The sequence below is a fragment of the Adiantum capillus-veneris genome, chromosome 18, assembly GCF_014529385.1.
Source record: "Adiantum capillus-veneris isolate H3 chromosome 18, ASM1452938v2, whole genome shotgun sequence".
In the NCBI taxonomy this organism is placed as follows: Eukaryota; Viridiplantae; Streptophyta; class Polypodiopsida; order Polypodiales; family Pteridaceae; genus Adiantum; species Adiantum capillus-veneris.
The window spans coordinates 154,453,326-154,468,718 of record NC_140948.1 but is presented as its reverse complement, the minus strand read 5'-3'; the positions used below and the strand labels follow the sequence as shown (position 1 = coordinate 154,468,718).

The 15,393-nt window shown below is 44.3% G+C and overlaps 1 protein-coding gene and 2 pseudogenes across 2 annotated transcripts; 2 read left to right on the top strand and 1 right to left on the bottom strand.

Moving 5' to 3' along the window:
* Positions 1–245: 245 nt before the first annotated feature.
* On the bottom strand, positions 246–1,903 carry LOC147436670 (uncharacterized). 2 transcript variants are annotated; one of them, XM_086488210.1, is made up of 2 exons: positions 1,711–1,903; positions 246–1,606 (listed from the first exon to the last, which is right to left on the bottom strand). In XM_086488210.1, exons 1-2 carry the CDS (start codon positions 1,901–1,903, stop codon positions 540–542), a joined length of 1,260 nt encoding a protein of 419 aa, XP_086344336.1. In that variant the 3' UTR covers positions 246–539. The 2 variants fall into 2 exon arrangements, with proteins under 2 accessions (XP_086344336.1, XP_086344337.1); XM_086488211.1 differs by having other exon boundaries at positions 246–1,597; positions 1,711–1,821.
* Positions 1,904–8,290: 6,387 nt separating this feature from the next.
* LOC147436669 (uncharacterized) lies at positions 8,291–8,836 on the top strand (annotated as a pseudogene).
* A 4,115-nt stretch (positions 8,837–12,951) lies between these two features.
* On the top strand, positions 12,952–13,497 carry LOC147436668 (uncharacterized; annotated as a pseudogene).
* The last annotated feature ends 1,896 nt before the right edge of the window (positions 13,498–15,393 follow it).

The window sequence follows — 15,393 nt, the reverse complement described above, 5'->3', positions numbered from 1 at the left end:
ATGTAGGTAAAAATACTCTCCCCCGCTGGGCACCGCTGTATTTTGAGAATGCCCTTGATAAAAAAATTGCTCCTTTATTCATGCAATACGTACCTTATATGCCATGCCTTTTTTTAATAAAAGAGATCTAATTTGAAGTTTTTCACCAATAAGCTGACAACTAACACAAAATGTTTGCAGAGTATATCAACAAGCTGCACTCTGAACAGTTTGCAATGTAATTAATATATTTAGATCAGTGAAGCAGTAATTAATTGACAGAGAAACACATCGGAAAGTCAGATTGAATGCACACGGATTTATACCAGTTTTGGATCTTTCAATGATCCTGTAGCTTCAAAGCCCTACAAGTAGTCCAAAATTATCTGAGACGAGATGTCTTCAGTTGCGGAGTTACAAGTAGTACGTTTAACAACCGGTATCCGTAGTACCGCTGCACTAAATGTTAAAAGCTTTAATATATTGCTTCTCTCACCTTCTTCAGGATGCACCAATTCAAATATATCAGCCTATCTGATTAGCTCCTGCTTCAGTTAATGTTAGCAGATGCAAGGAGGAGGTGCTCCATAGGTATAATTTCTGGTCATGGGTATGTGGCCTGCTGGCCTTTTTTGATGAGCCTCCTCGACTCGCCAATGCTGCTGATGGCATGCAGCTGATGGCACTTGAACTTGTTGTCGCTTTACCCTCGTAAACCTGGGAAACTCATCGTCCACCTCATCGTCGTTTGCAATGCTACTACTGTTTCCCGGCATACATGAGATATTCCGCCCCACTGCTACTGCTGGTGTGAGGCTGCCGAGAGGCATGGCATTCATGGTGGAGGATGGAGATCCTACTGCTGGCCGCGCCGCGCATGTATGAATATGGTTCGTAGTGTTGGAGACTACAGCTGGCTCTTTCTTTACCTTGGGTTGCGCAACTTGAGCCGATGCAGATCGATGCCCAGATGTCCTCCACACGGTGTGCATATTTTTTCCACCTGCATTTCGCATACTAGTGCTCTTCTCAACAATATTGTGGTTTGGGATACCAGGAATTACAGGTTCTTTCTTCGATGCCTTGGGCTGCACAGCTACGTCAGCTGCTTGAGCTGATACAGGACGGCCAGCAGCAGTGAGAATTTTGATGCCAGCACTTGGAGTAGGGCTCATCTCGACGACATGGTTCAGGGTCTTCTGGAAACAGTTCGAGATGTTGAGGACAACCCAGGGATGATGCAAGACTTGCTGGAGGGTGATGCGATGTTGGGGGTCCTTGCAAAGCATGCCTCTGAGGAGGTCCTGAGCTGAGGCAGCAACGATGGACCCATCCAGAGAGAGCTTGTTGGAGAGGATGGCAGCATGGATGTCTTTGTCGGAGGCATCGTGAGCAAGGTGCTGGATGAAGGGCATGGTGTCAGTGAGCATGAGGTAGAGGAGGACCCCGAGGCTCCAGATATCTACGCGATGGTCGTAGCGTCCTTGGATGAGCTCCGGCGCGCGGAAGGTCGAGGTTCCAACATGGGGGTCATCAAGCCTCTGCCGGGGATGCTCCACCCTCGCAGCATGCCCAAAGTCTGCCAGCAACACCTCATGTAGCTCTAATGAATATAGTCCTGGTGCACCTGCAGCAGCTAGTTTAGTACTAAGTATAGAATTAGTCTGCAAACTAGAATTCATGTATTCTTGTGCACTTATACTCTGCATTTGCATTTTGGTGGCCTCATACCTACGAAAAAGCACATTCCCAGGCTTAATGTCGCGGTGGACGACGCCCCGAGCATGGCACGAGATGAGGGCTCGGGCCAGGCTCGCCACAACGTGGGCAGCCTCCCTTTCATGGAGGATCGGGCATGCGTCGAGTCTGTCGAGGAGGTCGCCCGCGTCGCAGAAGGGGGTAAATAAATGGACGCACCCGTCATCGCCCTCGACCTTGGTGATGAGGGGCAGGATGCCAGGCAAGCCGCGAAGGTGGTGAAGAAGCTCTGCCTCCCGCAACAAGTTTGCATTCTCAACGGCTTCCTTGGGCCTCATCTTAAGCTTCCTCTTTTCAGACTTCTTCGGCAAAGTCGATGATGATGACGACGATGTGAGGAGGATTTTGTGCTGGCGCTCACGATGGGAGGCCAGCACCTTGCAGGCAAAGCGATTGCCAGACGCAGGGTCGCGGCAGAGTAAAACCAAGCCCTGCCCTCCCCAACCGAGCTGCTTCACGGTCTCCAGCCCTAAGTCCTGCTTCACCATCTCGCAGCAGTCCGGCCCTTCTGCATCACCAGATGTGCCCATGGCTAGCTTGGCGTCTGCTTTCTGCTTCGTCGAATGTTTGTTGAGGAAATGAAGAAATGCCCGAGCTGAAACGAGGGTTTGTGTAGCCAGAAAACGTAACGGCTATTAAATTAAAGCACGCGAAAAGCAAACAAGGGACTCTAATTTGCGGAAATTCCCAAAATAGCCCTCAAATTTCAAAGATTCCCAATATTTTGTCATAAATTCTCTAAATGCCCTTCATACATTTGCCTATCAATACAAGATGCTAAAACTGGACGTTGAGTTGGTATGTAGGCTTTGGAGATGAATTGCTTCATTAGTTTTAGACATAAAATTAGAGGGGTATTTTGGTAGTTCTCTCTAGAAACAATCGCCACACACCTACCACCCTACCCGGTCGGGGCCGTCTCGATCCATGTTTGTAAATTCGAGGCTAAAGGTCAATATGGGAAACGCATAAAAATCCACGTCATTTCACATGCCTCGTCTTGAACTCATGACCTCCCCCTAGAAAGCCACGTACTACGCCCGCATGCGATTATTATCGCACCATCCCATGATCTACGCGCACCCTCATTTTTGCCTCCACGCTTGATCCCATTTTACGATGCAATTGTGATATAGTGTTGAGGGGGAATCGAGATATCGTATTGCACCTAATCCACACCCTAACCATTGTGGGGGTAGATGAGGCATTTGTGAGAGGGTGGGTTCAGACAGAGGCAGAGGCAATCCGCTTGCCTGCAAATTCTGTTGCCCTGCTCGTTTTCACACAATGTGGTAGCTAGCTCGTGCAAAGAGCCTCTCATACCACTCGCAATTAGCCCATATTGGCTGTAAATCAGCCTTTGAAGCTTCGCTCACTTTTCATGCAAGCAAGGAGGACAAACTCCATTGCTGAAGGAGGGGGGGAAGGGGGTCGCCAAGGCTTTTTGTGGGTCCGGAGAGGTGTTTTTCTTTTTCATCCAAGCTTTTCTTGCCGCTCTAGCTAAAAACCCCTCTTTCTTTCTTTGCCGTCGTGCCATCTGAACCCAACCACATTAAAGGTTTCACTTTGTTAGAGCAATAGTGTGCTCATATAAGAGCCTGCCGAACCCCCGTGAGTAGGGCGCGTAGGGGGGGAGATGAGAAAAGGTCACACCTCCATTTGAAAATAGGGAGAAGAGAAAATCAGGAGAACACTAAATATTATAGAAGCTACCTTTTTTTATTGAGAAAATTGACCTAGGAATGTACACAATGGAGGCAAGGGGTGTCTTATATAGCAACCTCAGTAAATTGCCCTACCCAGACTTTGACAAATAAGTAAAATAAATACCTAAAAGCCAAACTAAATAATGGGATCACATTGGGCAACTCACTTGAGATGTCAAAACTCTAGCACCCTCTTTGCAACTCATAGTGGACATCAATAGTGACACCAAGTCGATGAAGAAGCTAGGTACATGGACACCCCGGTATCAGGCCTTGGACTACTAGATACACCTCGGTTTTGCTACCCTTAACTTTTTACCTAAGAATGATGCCATCTTGAGCATCAATTGACTTTGTAAAAAAATTGATTGTAGATCACACTACGTCCAAGAATCCCCATTTGTGAATGGTGAACACATCACATCCAAAATATAATGCTCCAAGATAATGAACTCTGGAACACATCCTATCCGTGATCCGGCCAACAACAATGGATTGGTGCACTCATCCAGAGTGTTTTAGATACGTTTGATTGGTTCCTTGTTAGATGTATGTGCCTTGAACTCCGACCTACGGGTCCAAACACCGATAACTTGAACTCCAACACAAGGGTCCAAACTAATTATAGGGAGCATTGTTTGCCCGTCTCTGCCACTCACAAGCCTCTCTCTGGCTGAAGCTAGTGGCGGAACTTGCGCTTTGACTAGAAATCTGACATCGAGGTGGCTATCGCTAGATGTGCCATGCCACAACTTGTCTTTATTTTTATCTTCATGTGAGTTCCTGCCTCAGGGGGGTCTCAATATGTGTAAATTGTTTATATCACGTGCATTCAAGGACTATTTTTAAAACTCTTTATCTGTGAAATTTTTTACTAGTAAAATACACCCTTTTCCTATTCAATCTATAATTCTTTTTCCAATTCCTCAATGTCAGATTTCTTGTCAAAGCGCAAGTGCCGTCACATGTTTCATGCCGATCTCCTTTGTCAAATCTTTATGACCATAATCTCTATCCAACTTGCCTTTATCTTTATCTTCATGTGAGTTCCTGCCTTGGGGGGGATCACTATGTGTAAATTGTTTATATCACGTGCATTCAAGGACTATTTTTGAAACTCCTCTGTGAATTTTTGACTTGTAAAATACATCCTTTTCCTATTCAATCTATAATTTTTTTTTAATTCCATTTTATGGTACCCTTCCTGTATGTGAAAATGTGAGAAAATATAAAATTTAATAACCCCTTCTACTTCATTCACGTGGTAGTCACATTATTATTAAGTGACCCACCCTGAGGATTCTGCTTTTGTCTTTGTCCTCAAACTCGCGAGCCAAACAAAGCGTCGTGTCACATTTACAACAATTGTGGTCGTACCCTGTGGGTACCAAGGCAGCTAGCTGAGTACCGCTACTGCCATCCTTGACAAGCTGACCTTTTCCTTTGTCCTCTAGCGAACTCGGGCATTTGCTTCTAGCTTCACAATATTGAGCCAAACAATTTTCTCCTTTCCTTAAGAATTGTGCCGATGCCATCGGCCGCTAACTAGATGGCATCATCTCAAAATAATCTCCAATCTCCTCGCCTCTTCCAAGCTGCTCCAAAAACACCTTCAAGATCTCTTTCAAGTCATCGTAGATGCCCCTCTCTTGGCCTCTAAGATCCTCGCCTCCAAAGGAGGCACTAGTCCCAAGTCGATCTAAGTCTGTACCATCTTCCAAGCCCCTCCTCAACTATGGTTTTCACACTTCCCAAAGCCAATCAAGGACAAACCTGCCATCAACATTTTCAAATGCTGCAACACATTCAAGATAGAGCCATCGTGGAGAGGGGGGGGAACAATGCTAGGAAGGGCAGTGCATTTCAGAACGCTGCAGTGTCGTGCAGCTCCGCTACCATGATGAGAAAAAGAGCAGAGAAATGCAAGCTAAGCTTCTTTGAAGCCTACACATTTACTGAGCAGTGATCAAGGCTTGATAGAAGGCCAAGTTTAATGATTAATTTATGTCATATGCGGCTTAAAAGGGCCAACAAATGCCTTAATGATGCCAAAAATGAGTATGCTTGAAGTGAGCATAGATGGAAGATTATGATCTAGAACTGCAGTGCTTGAAGTGCTCTATCGAGCTGTCTTTACGGCTCGTCAATTGGAGCTACGGTGAAGAAGTTATGGCAGTTTGAAGTTTAAGTCGATTGCAGATCCGTACCGGATGGGGCAACTGCAGCTGAGGTGACAAAAATGAAGTGAATGCATGGACCTGAAGTGCTTACTTTGTGGAGCGCGTCGGTCTTTTCAAGTGAACGAGATCCGAGTTACGGTTGCCAAGCTATGAGCCGTGAAATATTCACCGAGGGCCGGCTCCGAGCCAGTCAAGTCGGCTTGGGCAGTGTGCCATCTGGGAATTTTACAGCCCTACGGATTTTGTATGCGTTCTATGCAATTCAAGACGTCTAAAGGAATTTACGGCTCGTCAGATACAGTCCAGGTTGATCGGATAATCTAGGATTAAGGTCGGTGTCAATTGCCGACGCGACTAAACTGGGCAACTTTTGGCACTATTGTGCAATGTTATTATGAGCATTAGAATTCACAAGAAGCTACCATGCCTCTTCTGGGTGATGACCTTTTGCTTTCTTGAGAGTCTTCCCTTGCCCGATAATGTAAAGAGTGGCGCCTTTACGGAAGCATCATATGCGTGCCAAATGTGGTTATGTGTGCCATTAGTTACGAAAGCACAAAAAGATGTTGATGAGCTCATTGTTCGAAATGACGACTCATGGAGTGCATTGAGTGCATGTGGCTTGGCCGAAATGTATACCAAATGTGGTGCCCTACAAGGGCATTAAGTCGGCCGCCCGCCCAAAGGCTCAGTGAAAGGCCGCCCACTTGAGGGTTTTATTGAGTGTGAACAAAAGGTGGAAAAAGGAAAGGCGTAGCCTGAGGTAGCGAGCGGCACAGCAGGAGGAGAAGGAAGCGATCGCGCTGGCCGGGGTGATGCTCGGTCGAGCTCGACGATGAAGCGGGAGTTGGTGAACAAGCCTAGGCGCAGTTTTTTGGCCCCAATTCCGGCGGTTTTGGTGATCGTCTAACTGTCGTCTGCCACATCATCATAGACGTTCCCGCACCACGTTTGTGACGCCGGCACCATTGCAAAAAGAATCCACGCTATTAATAGGGGATTCTTTTGCATGAGGTTATTGAAAGCCAACGAGAACAAAGGAAGTCCCTGTAGCGTAAAGGAAACGAATCAAGAGAGGGGAAGGCTCTCGACCTCAAGGGGGGGCTTGCCACCCCTCTCGTTCTCTCTCTCTCTCTCGTATTGAAGGGCGAAGAAAAGGAGGCGAAGACCTCGAGGGCACAAAGCCAAGGAGGAGGTAAACTCGAGCTTGGTGAAGACCGAAGCAAGGCTCAAAGAAAGACTCGAAGGAAGGCTCTCGAAGTAGAGCTCTGATGACCGAGCAAGGCTATCTCTCTCTCTCAAGTGAGTTAAGAAAGGAGAAAGATATAGGGCAACCAAACTGAGGAATTTAAGTTACGCAGAATACGCTCATCGAATGAAAGTAGAGCGGGAAACTGAAGCAAGGAGAGAGGATAATCTCTCTTACAAGGGTATCGACCAAGGGATAAAGTTCCGACTAGCAATTGATGAGCAGGAGAAGGTTAAAGCCTGTGAGCGGAAATTAAGCCAGTGCAAAGCATAATAAGCAGAAAGCTGCATAATAATTGACAGTAACTAAAGCAGGAAAACTGAGGCATTGAATAGAATTGAAGCTTGCTGAATCTAAGGGAACTCAAACCAGATAAAGCGACATGAGGGAGTTTCCATCACCGTCATCAGCTAATGTTTGATTAATCATTCTGTTAAGTCCGGTGTCGTTAACGGCCAAGTTAATCCTGTAAACGGGAGCTTAAACTCCTAGTTAGCAGATGATCCAAGTGACGGCGTTGTTAACAGCCCGCCTTGGCTAAAGATTAAGTTGTACTCAGATGTATTAATTGATTAATTGATGATTGCGGTGATTGGCAGAGCTGTCATTGTCTCTTGTTCTCTCTCTTTCACACCTCCCACAGCCAGAGGCCCGGCGCCTGCCCGGCTCACGTAGCGAACACATATCCCCCGACATCTTTGGTGAACTCAACGCGAAACGAGCCGGGGTGGGAGGTAAAGATGGAGATGACAGAACAATTAAAGCAGTTTATTGACTATTTCAGTGCCAATGGATTTGATAAAAATCTAGCAGTTGCAGATTTGCCTAAAATGATGGAATTAGTTCAGGGATGTCTGCTAGAAGCAAAAGCCGTGCAGTTAAAAAAGCAGATTGATGATGTTGTAGAGCTAGCACTTGATGCTGTTCGGGAGCAGTATTATATTTTTCAGGGATATGATCCAAAAGGTTTTATTGCATGTTACGAAGCTGAGATGAAGAGCCGAAATGTTCCAGAAGATTGGATGATTACAGCTTTTGACGAGGCTGTAAACTCGGATTCTAAAAGGCAGGTTCAAGAACTGGAAGAAGCATATCCCACACGGTGGGAGTATTTTGCAGAGTAATTCATTTACAAAAGCTCAAGGATTCTAGATCGCGAAATAAAGGAGATTACTAAACGAAGTAAGGTTGTCTTCAGTAAAGGTGAAGGGGATCACATGTAGATCCTCAACTATGATGAATTCTGGGAGCATATTTATGCAAGAAGTAAAGCCAAAGAAAATGCTAAGCTAGAAGTTGTTATTGATGCATGTCTTCTGGAAGACGAGACATTATTGCATGTAGATGATGATTTCATATTAGATATTGTTTATGCTCGATTGGGATTGTCTTCTTTATTCCAAAGCAGATATGACTCTATGGATGCTAAGCATGTAATCATATCCTCTCAAAGTGACATAAATAAAGAAGCAAGTTTCTCAGAGCCAGTACATGGTTTGCATACAAGCATAGTTGCTAGCAATGATCAAGAAAGATGTTTGTCTGAGTCAATATGTGATGTGGATGCTCATTTGGAGTGCTCTTTGGGTGTAGAATGCTTATGTAGCATTACATGCAAAAGCAATTGTTTTGGATGATGCTATACAAGAGGGTTTCATGTCTATGGCTGCATTTCAGGACACTGGTGATGATGTAGATGTATTTGATGATCAACCATATGTATTTGATGTGAACCAAGACAAAGATTATGATTATGGAGATGCATATTCAGAGGGGGTGATGGATGATGATCAATCTATGATTGCTACAGGTTATAGGGTTTGCTATGATGATGCTATGGAAAAAGAAATTGATGCTATCTTTGTAATGCATGCTGAGACTTGTGCTATCAAAGTGGAAAGATATTTGAATGGGAGTGTGGAGCTGCCAGAACAATTCATGCCTATGTATGCAACAAGCCATGAGGTTTCCTGTGATAATACTCACAAACTCGGTGGTTCTTCCAAGGAGGAAGATATGGAGCTTATGGATCTGCTTGATGATGTGGTAGAGGAATTTCGAGCTTCTTGTGACAAAAGTAGTGAAGAACATCCTACAACGTATGATGAAGAGCTTATGATGCTTTTGGATGAGGCTCTAGAGGAGTTTGTGCCTAATACAGTATCTAGCCATGCAGCGTTTGTGGTATCAAATGAAGTGATGGCATTCAATGACTCACAAATGCAGATTGATATTTTGGAAACCATAGTGATTGAATTAATTTTGCCTCTGGGTTCTGCTATGATGGGAATTTGGGACTTTTTGTTTCTATGCTATGAGAAAGTTTGTGGAGATGCAATATACTTGAAATATGATCATCCACTACCTTATGACCCAGGAGATTATCATGCTAGCTATGATTGCTGTCAGTTACTTTATATTCCCTATGATCCTGGAGGATGGTGCAATTTTTTTAAAGGAATGCTCACAGTTGGGCAAATGATTAGTTTTCCGTTTGATCCCGGGGGCTACTAAAGTGCAAGTTGCAGTTTCCGAGGGTACCAGATGCCTGATGTAGCAGGCTGCAAGATGTAAGGTTTTGATTTCTAGATCTATGCTAAGTCAGAAGAGTTTTCGGTTATGCAGTTAATAAGATCACATGGTTGGCTTCCAGTTGACTTCTTTGGATAATTGATGTAGTATCTTCACATCTATTGAGTTGGTTCTGCTAACAGAACTTGAAGTAAAGGACTTGACGGACATTCCGTGTGAGGACAGAGTAAGGCATACTTGAGCTTGATAGGGTTCCTTAAAGAGAGATTAATGGTCAAGCCGTGTGCATCATTAACTGGAGCACTTGAGTCTGGCGGGGTTCACTAAACATGTTATCCATAATTGAATGCTTTGAAGATACGGCAGGTATAATTCAGAGATTTTTTATGGACAGCTATCTAATGATTAATCTAGAACATTGATGATAGGGTATAAGCCTTATTTCATTTTTTTCCGTATGTTTACAAGTAATGTAAGTCTGATCATGGAAACAACTTAAACTACCTAAAGCAGATGCATATTGAAGTGCTATTGGCACAGACCGGAGGCTATGCAGGTTCAAAGGGGGTGGATGTCGTGCAGCTCCGCTTCCATGATGAGAAAAAGGGCAGAGAAATGCAAGCTAAGCTTCTTTGAAGCCCACACATTTACTAAGCAATGATCAAGGTTGATAACAGGCCAAGTTTAATGATTAATGTATGTCAGATGCGGGTTAAAAGGGCCAACAGATGCCTTAATGATGCCAAAAATGAGTATGCTTGAAGTGAGCATAGATGGAAGATTATGATCTAGAACTGCAGTGCTTGAAGTGCTCTATCGAGCTGTCTTTACGGCTCGTCAATTGGAGCTACGGTGAAGAAGTTATGGCAGTTTGAAGTTTAAGTCGATTGCAGATCCGTACCGGATGGGGCAACTGCAGCTGAGGTGACAAAAATGAAGTGAATGCATGGACCTGAAGTGCTTACTTTGTGGAGCGCGTCGGTCTTTTCAAGTGAACGAGATCCGAGTTACGGTTGCCAAGCTATGAGCCGTGAAATATTCACCGAGGGCCGGCTCCGAGCCAGTCAAGTCGGCTTGGGCAGTGTGCCATCTGGGAATTTTACAGCCCTACGGATTTTGTATGCGTTCTATGCAATTCAAGACGTCTAAAGGAATTTACGGCTCGTCAGATACAGTCCAGGTTGATCGGATAATCTAGGATTAAGGTCGGTGTCAATTGCCGACGCGACTAAACTGGGCAACTTTTGGCACTATTGTGCAATGTTATTATGAGCATTAGAATTCACAAGAAGCTACCATGCCTCTTCTGGGTGATGACCTTTTGCTTTCTTGAGAGTCTTCCCTTGCCCGATAATGTAAAGAGTGGCGCCTTTACGGAAGCATCATATGCGTGCCAAATGTGGTTATGTGTGCCATTAGTTACGAAAGCACAAAAAGATGTTGATGAGCTCATTGTTCGAAATGACGACTCATGGAGTGCATTGAGTGCATGTGGCTTGGCCGAAATGTATACCAAATGTGGTGCCCTACAAGGGCATTAAGTCGGCCGCCCGCCCAAAGGCTCAGTGAAAGGCCGCCCACTTGAGGGTTTTATTGAGTGTGAACAAAAGGTGGAAAAAGGAAAGGCGTAGCCTGAGGTAGCGAGCGGCACAGCAGGAGGAGAAGGAAGCGATCGCGCTGGCCGGGGTGATGCTCGGTCGAGCTCGACGATGAAGCGGGAGTTGGTGAACAAGCCTAGGCGCAGTTTTTTGGCCCCAATTCCGGCGGTTTTGGTGATCGTCTAACTGTCGTCTGCCACATCATCATAGACGTTCCCGCACCACGTTTGTGACGCCGGCACCATTGCAAAAAGAAGGCACGCTATTAATAGGGGATTCTTTTGCATGAGGTTATTGAAAGCCAATGAGAACAAAGGATGTCCCTGTAGCGTAAAGGAAACGAATCAAGAGAGGGGAAGGCTCTCGACCTCAAGGGGGGGCTTGCCACCCCTCTCGTTCTCTCTCTCTCTCTCTCGTATTGAAGGGCGAAGAAAAGGAGGCGAAGACCTCGAGGGCACAAAGCCAAGGAGGAGGTAAACTCGAGCTTGGTGAAGACCGAAGCAAGGCTCAAAGAAAGACTCGAAGGAAGGCTCTCGAAGTAGAGCTCTGATGACCGAGCAAGGCTATCTCTCTCTCTCAAGTGAGTTAAGAAAGGAGAAAGATATAGGGCAACCAAACTGAGGAATTTAAGTTACGCAGAATACGCTCATCGAATGAAAGTAGAGCGGGAAACTGAAGCAAGGAGAGAGGATAATCTCTCTTACAAGGGTATCGACCAAGCAAGGGATAAAGTTCCGACTAGCAATTGATGAGCAGGAGAAGGTTAAAGCCTGTGAGCGGAAATTAAGCCAGTGCAAAGCATAATAAGCAGAAAGCTGCATAATAATTGACAGTAACAAAAGCAGGAAAACTGAGGCATTGAATAGAATTGAAGCTTGCTGAATCTAAGGGAACTCAAACCAGATAAAGCGACATGAGGGAGTTTCCATCACCGTCATCAGCTAATGTTTGATTAATCATTCTGTTAAGTCCGGTGTCGTTAACGGCCAAGTTAATCCTGTAAACGGGAGCTTAAACTCCTAGTTAGCAGATGATCCAAGTGACGGCGTTGTTAACAGCCCGCCTTGGCTAAAGATTAAGTTGTACTCAGATGTATTAATCGATTAATTGATGATTGCGGTGATTGGCAGAGCTGTCATTGTCTCTTGTTCTCTCTCTTTCACACCTCCCACAGCCAGAGGCCCGGCGCCTGCCCGGCTCACGTAGCGAACACTTATCCCCCGACATCTTTGGTGAACTCAACGCGAAACGAGCCGGGGTGGGAGGTAAAGATGGAGATGACAGAACAATTAAAGCAGTTTATTGACTATTTCAGTGCCAATGGATTTGATAAAAATCTAGCAGTTGCAGATTTGCCTAAAATGATGAAATTAGTTCAGGGATGTCTGCTAGAAGCAAAAGCCATGCAGTTAAAAAAGCAGATTGATGATGTTGTAGAGCTAGCACTTGATGCTGTTCGGGAGCAGTATTATATTTTTCAGGGATATGATCCAAAAGGTTTTATTGCATGTTACGAAGCTGAGATGAAGAGCCGAAATGTTCCAGAAGATTGGATGATTACAACTTTTGACGAGGCTGTAAACTCGGATTCTAAAAGGCAGGTTCAAGAACTGGAAGAAGCATATCCCACACGGTGGGAGTATTTTGCAGAGTAATTCATTTACAAAAGCTCAAGGATTCTAGATCGCGAAATAAAGGAGATTACTAAACGAAGTAAGGTTGTCTTCAGTAAAGGTGAAGGGGATCACATGTAGATCCTCAACTATGATGAATTCTGGGAGCATATTTATGCAAGAAGTAAAGCCAAAGAAAATGCTAAGCTAGAAGTTGTTATTGATGCATGTCTTCTGGAAGACGAGACATTATTGCATGTAGATGATGATTTCATATTAGATATTGTTTATGCTCGATTGGGATTGTCTTCTTTATTCCAAAGCAGATATGACTCTATGGATGCTAAGCATGTAATCATATCCTCTCAAAGTGACATAAATAAAGAAGCAAGTTTCTCAGAGCCAGTACATGGTTTGCATACAAGCATAGTTGCTAGCAATGATCAAGAAAGATGTTTGTCTGAGTCAATATGTGATGTGGATGCTCATTTGGAGTGCTCTTTGGGTGTAGAATGCTTATGTAGCATTACATGCAAAAGCAATTGTTTTGGATGATGCTATACAAGAGGGTTTCATGTCTATGGCTGCATTTCAGGACACTGGTGATGATGTAGATGTATTTGATGATCAACCATATGTATTTGATGTGAACCAAGACAAAGATTATGATTATGGAGATGCATATTCAGAGGGGGTGATGGATGATGATCAATCTATGATTGCTACAGGTTATAGGGTTTGCTATGATGATGCTATGGAAAAAGAAATTGATGCTATCTTTGTAATGCATGCTGAGACTTGTGCTATCAAAGTGGAAAGATATTTGAATGGGAGTGTGGAGCTGCCAGAACAATTCATGCCTATGTATGCAACAAGCCATGAGGTTTCCTGTGATAATACTCACAAACTCGGTGGTTCTTCCAAGGAGGAAGATATGGAGCTTATGGATCTGCTTGATGATGTGGTAGAGGAATTTCGAGCTTCTTGTGACAAAAGTAGTGAAGAACATCCTACAACGTATGATGAAGAGCTTATGATGCTTTTGGATGAGGCTCTAGAGGAGTTTGTGCCTAATACAGTATCTAGCCATGCAGCGTTTGTGGTATCAAATGAAGTGATGGCATTCAATGACTCACAAATGCAGATTGATATTTTGGAAACCATAGTGATTGAATTAATTTTGCCTCTGGGTTCTGCTATGATGGGAATTTGGGACTTTTTGTTTCTATGCTATGAGAAAGTTTGTGGAGATGCAATATACTTGAAATATGATCATCCACTACCTTATGACCCAGGAGATTATCATGCTAGCTATGATTGCTGTCAGTTACTTTATATTCCCTATGATCCTGGAGGATGGTGCAATTTTTTTAAAGGAATGCTCACAGTTGGGCAAATGATTAGTTTTCCGTTTGATCCCGGGGGCTACTAAAGTGCAAGTTGCAGTTTCCGAGGGTACCAGATGCCTGATGTAGCAGGCTGCAAGATGTAAGGTTTTGATTTCTAGATCTATGCTAAGTCAGAAGAGTTTTCGGTTATGCAGTTAATAAGATCACATGGTTGGCTTCCAGTTGACTTCTTTGGATAATTGATGTAGTATCTTCACATCTATTGAGTTGGTTCTGCTAACAGAACTTGAAGTAAAGGACTTGACGGACATTCCGTGTGAGGACAGAGTAAGGCATACTTGAGCTTGATAGGGTTCCTTAAAGAGAGATTAATGGTCAAGCCGTGTGCATCATTAACTGGAGCACTTGAGTCTGGCGGGGTTCACTAAACATGTTATCCATAATTGAATGCTTTGAAGATACGGCAGGTATAATTCAGAGATTTTTTATGGACAGCTATCTAATGATTAATCTAGAACATTGATGATAGGGTATAAGCCTTATTTCATTTTTTTCCGTATGTTTACAAGTAATGTAAGTCTGATCATGGAAACAACTTAAACTACCTAAAGCAGATGCATATTGAAGTGCTATTGGCACAGACCGGAGGCTATGCAGGTTCAAAGGGGGTGGATGTCGTGCAGCTCCGCTTCCATGATGAGAAAAAGGGCAGAGAAATGCAAGCTAAGCTTCTTTGAAGCCCACACATTTACTAAGCAATGATCAAGGTTGATAACAGGCCAAGTTTAATGATTAATGTATGTCAGATGCGGGTTAAAAGGGCCAACAGATGCCTTAATGATGCCAAAAATGAGTATGCTTGAAGTGAGCATAGATGGAAGATTATGATCTAGAACTGCAGTGCTTGAAGTGCTCTATCGAGCTGTCTTTACGGCTCGTCAATTGGAGCTACGGTGAAGAAGTTATGGCAGTTTGAAGTTTAAGTCGATTGCAGATCCGTACCGGATGGGGCAACTGCAGCTGAGGTGACAAAAATGAAGTGAATGCATGGACCTGAAGTGCTTACTTTGTGGAGCGCGTCGGTCTTTTCAAGTGAACGAGATCCGAGTTACGGTTGCCAAGCTATGAGCCGTGAAATATTCACCGAGGGCCGGCTCCGAGCCAGTCAAGTCGGCTTGGGCAGTGTGCCATCTGGGAATTTTACAGCCCTACGGATTTTGTATGCGTTCTATGCAATTCAAGACGTCTAAAGGAATTTACGGCTCGTCAGATACAGTCCAGGTTGATCGGATAATCTAGGATTAAGGTCGGTGTCAATTGCCGACGCGACTAAACTGGGCAACTTTTGGCACTATTGTGCAATGTTATTATGAGCATTAGAATTCACAAGAAGCTACCATGCCTCTTCTGGGTGATGACCTTTTGCTTT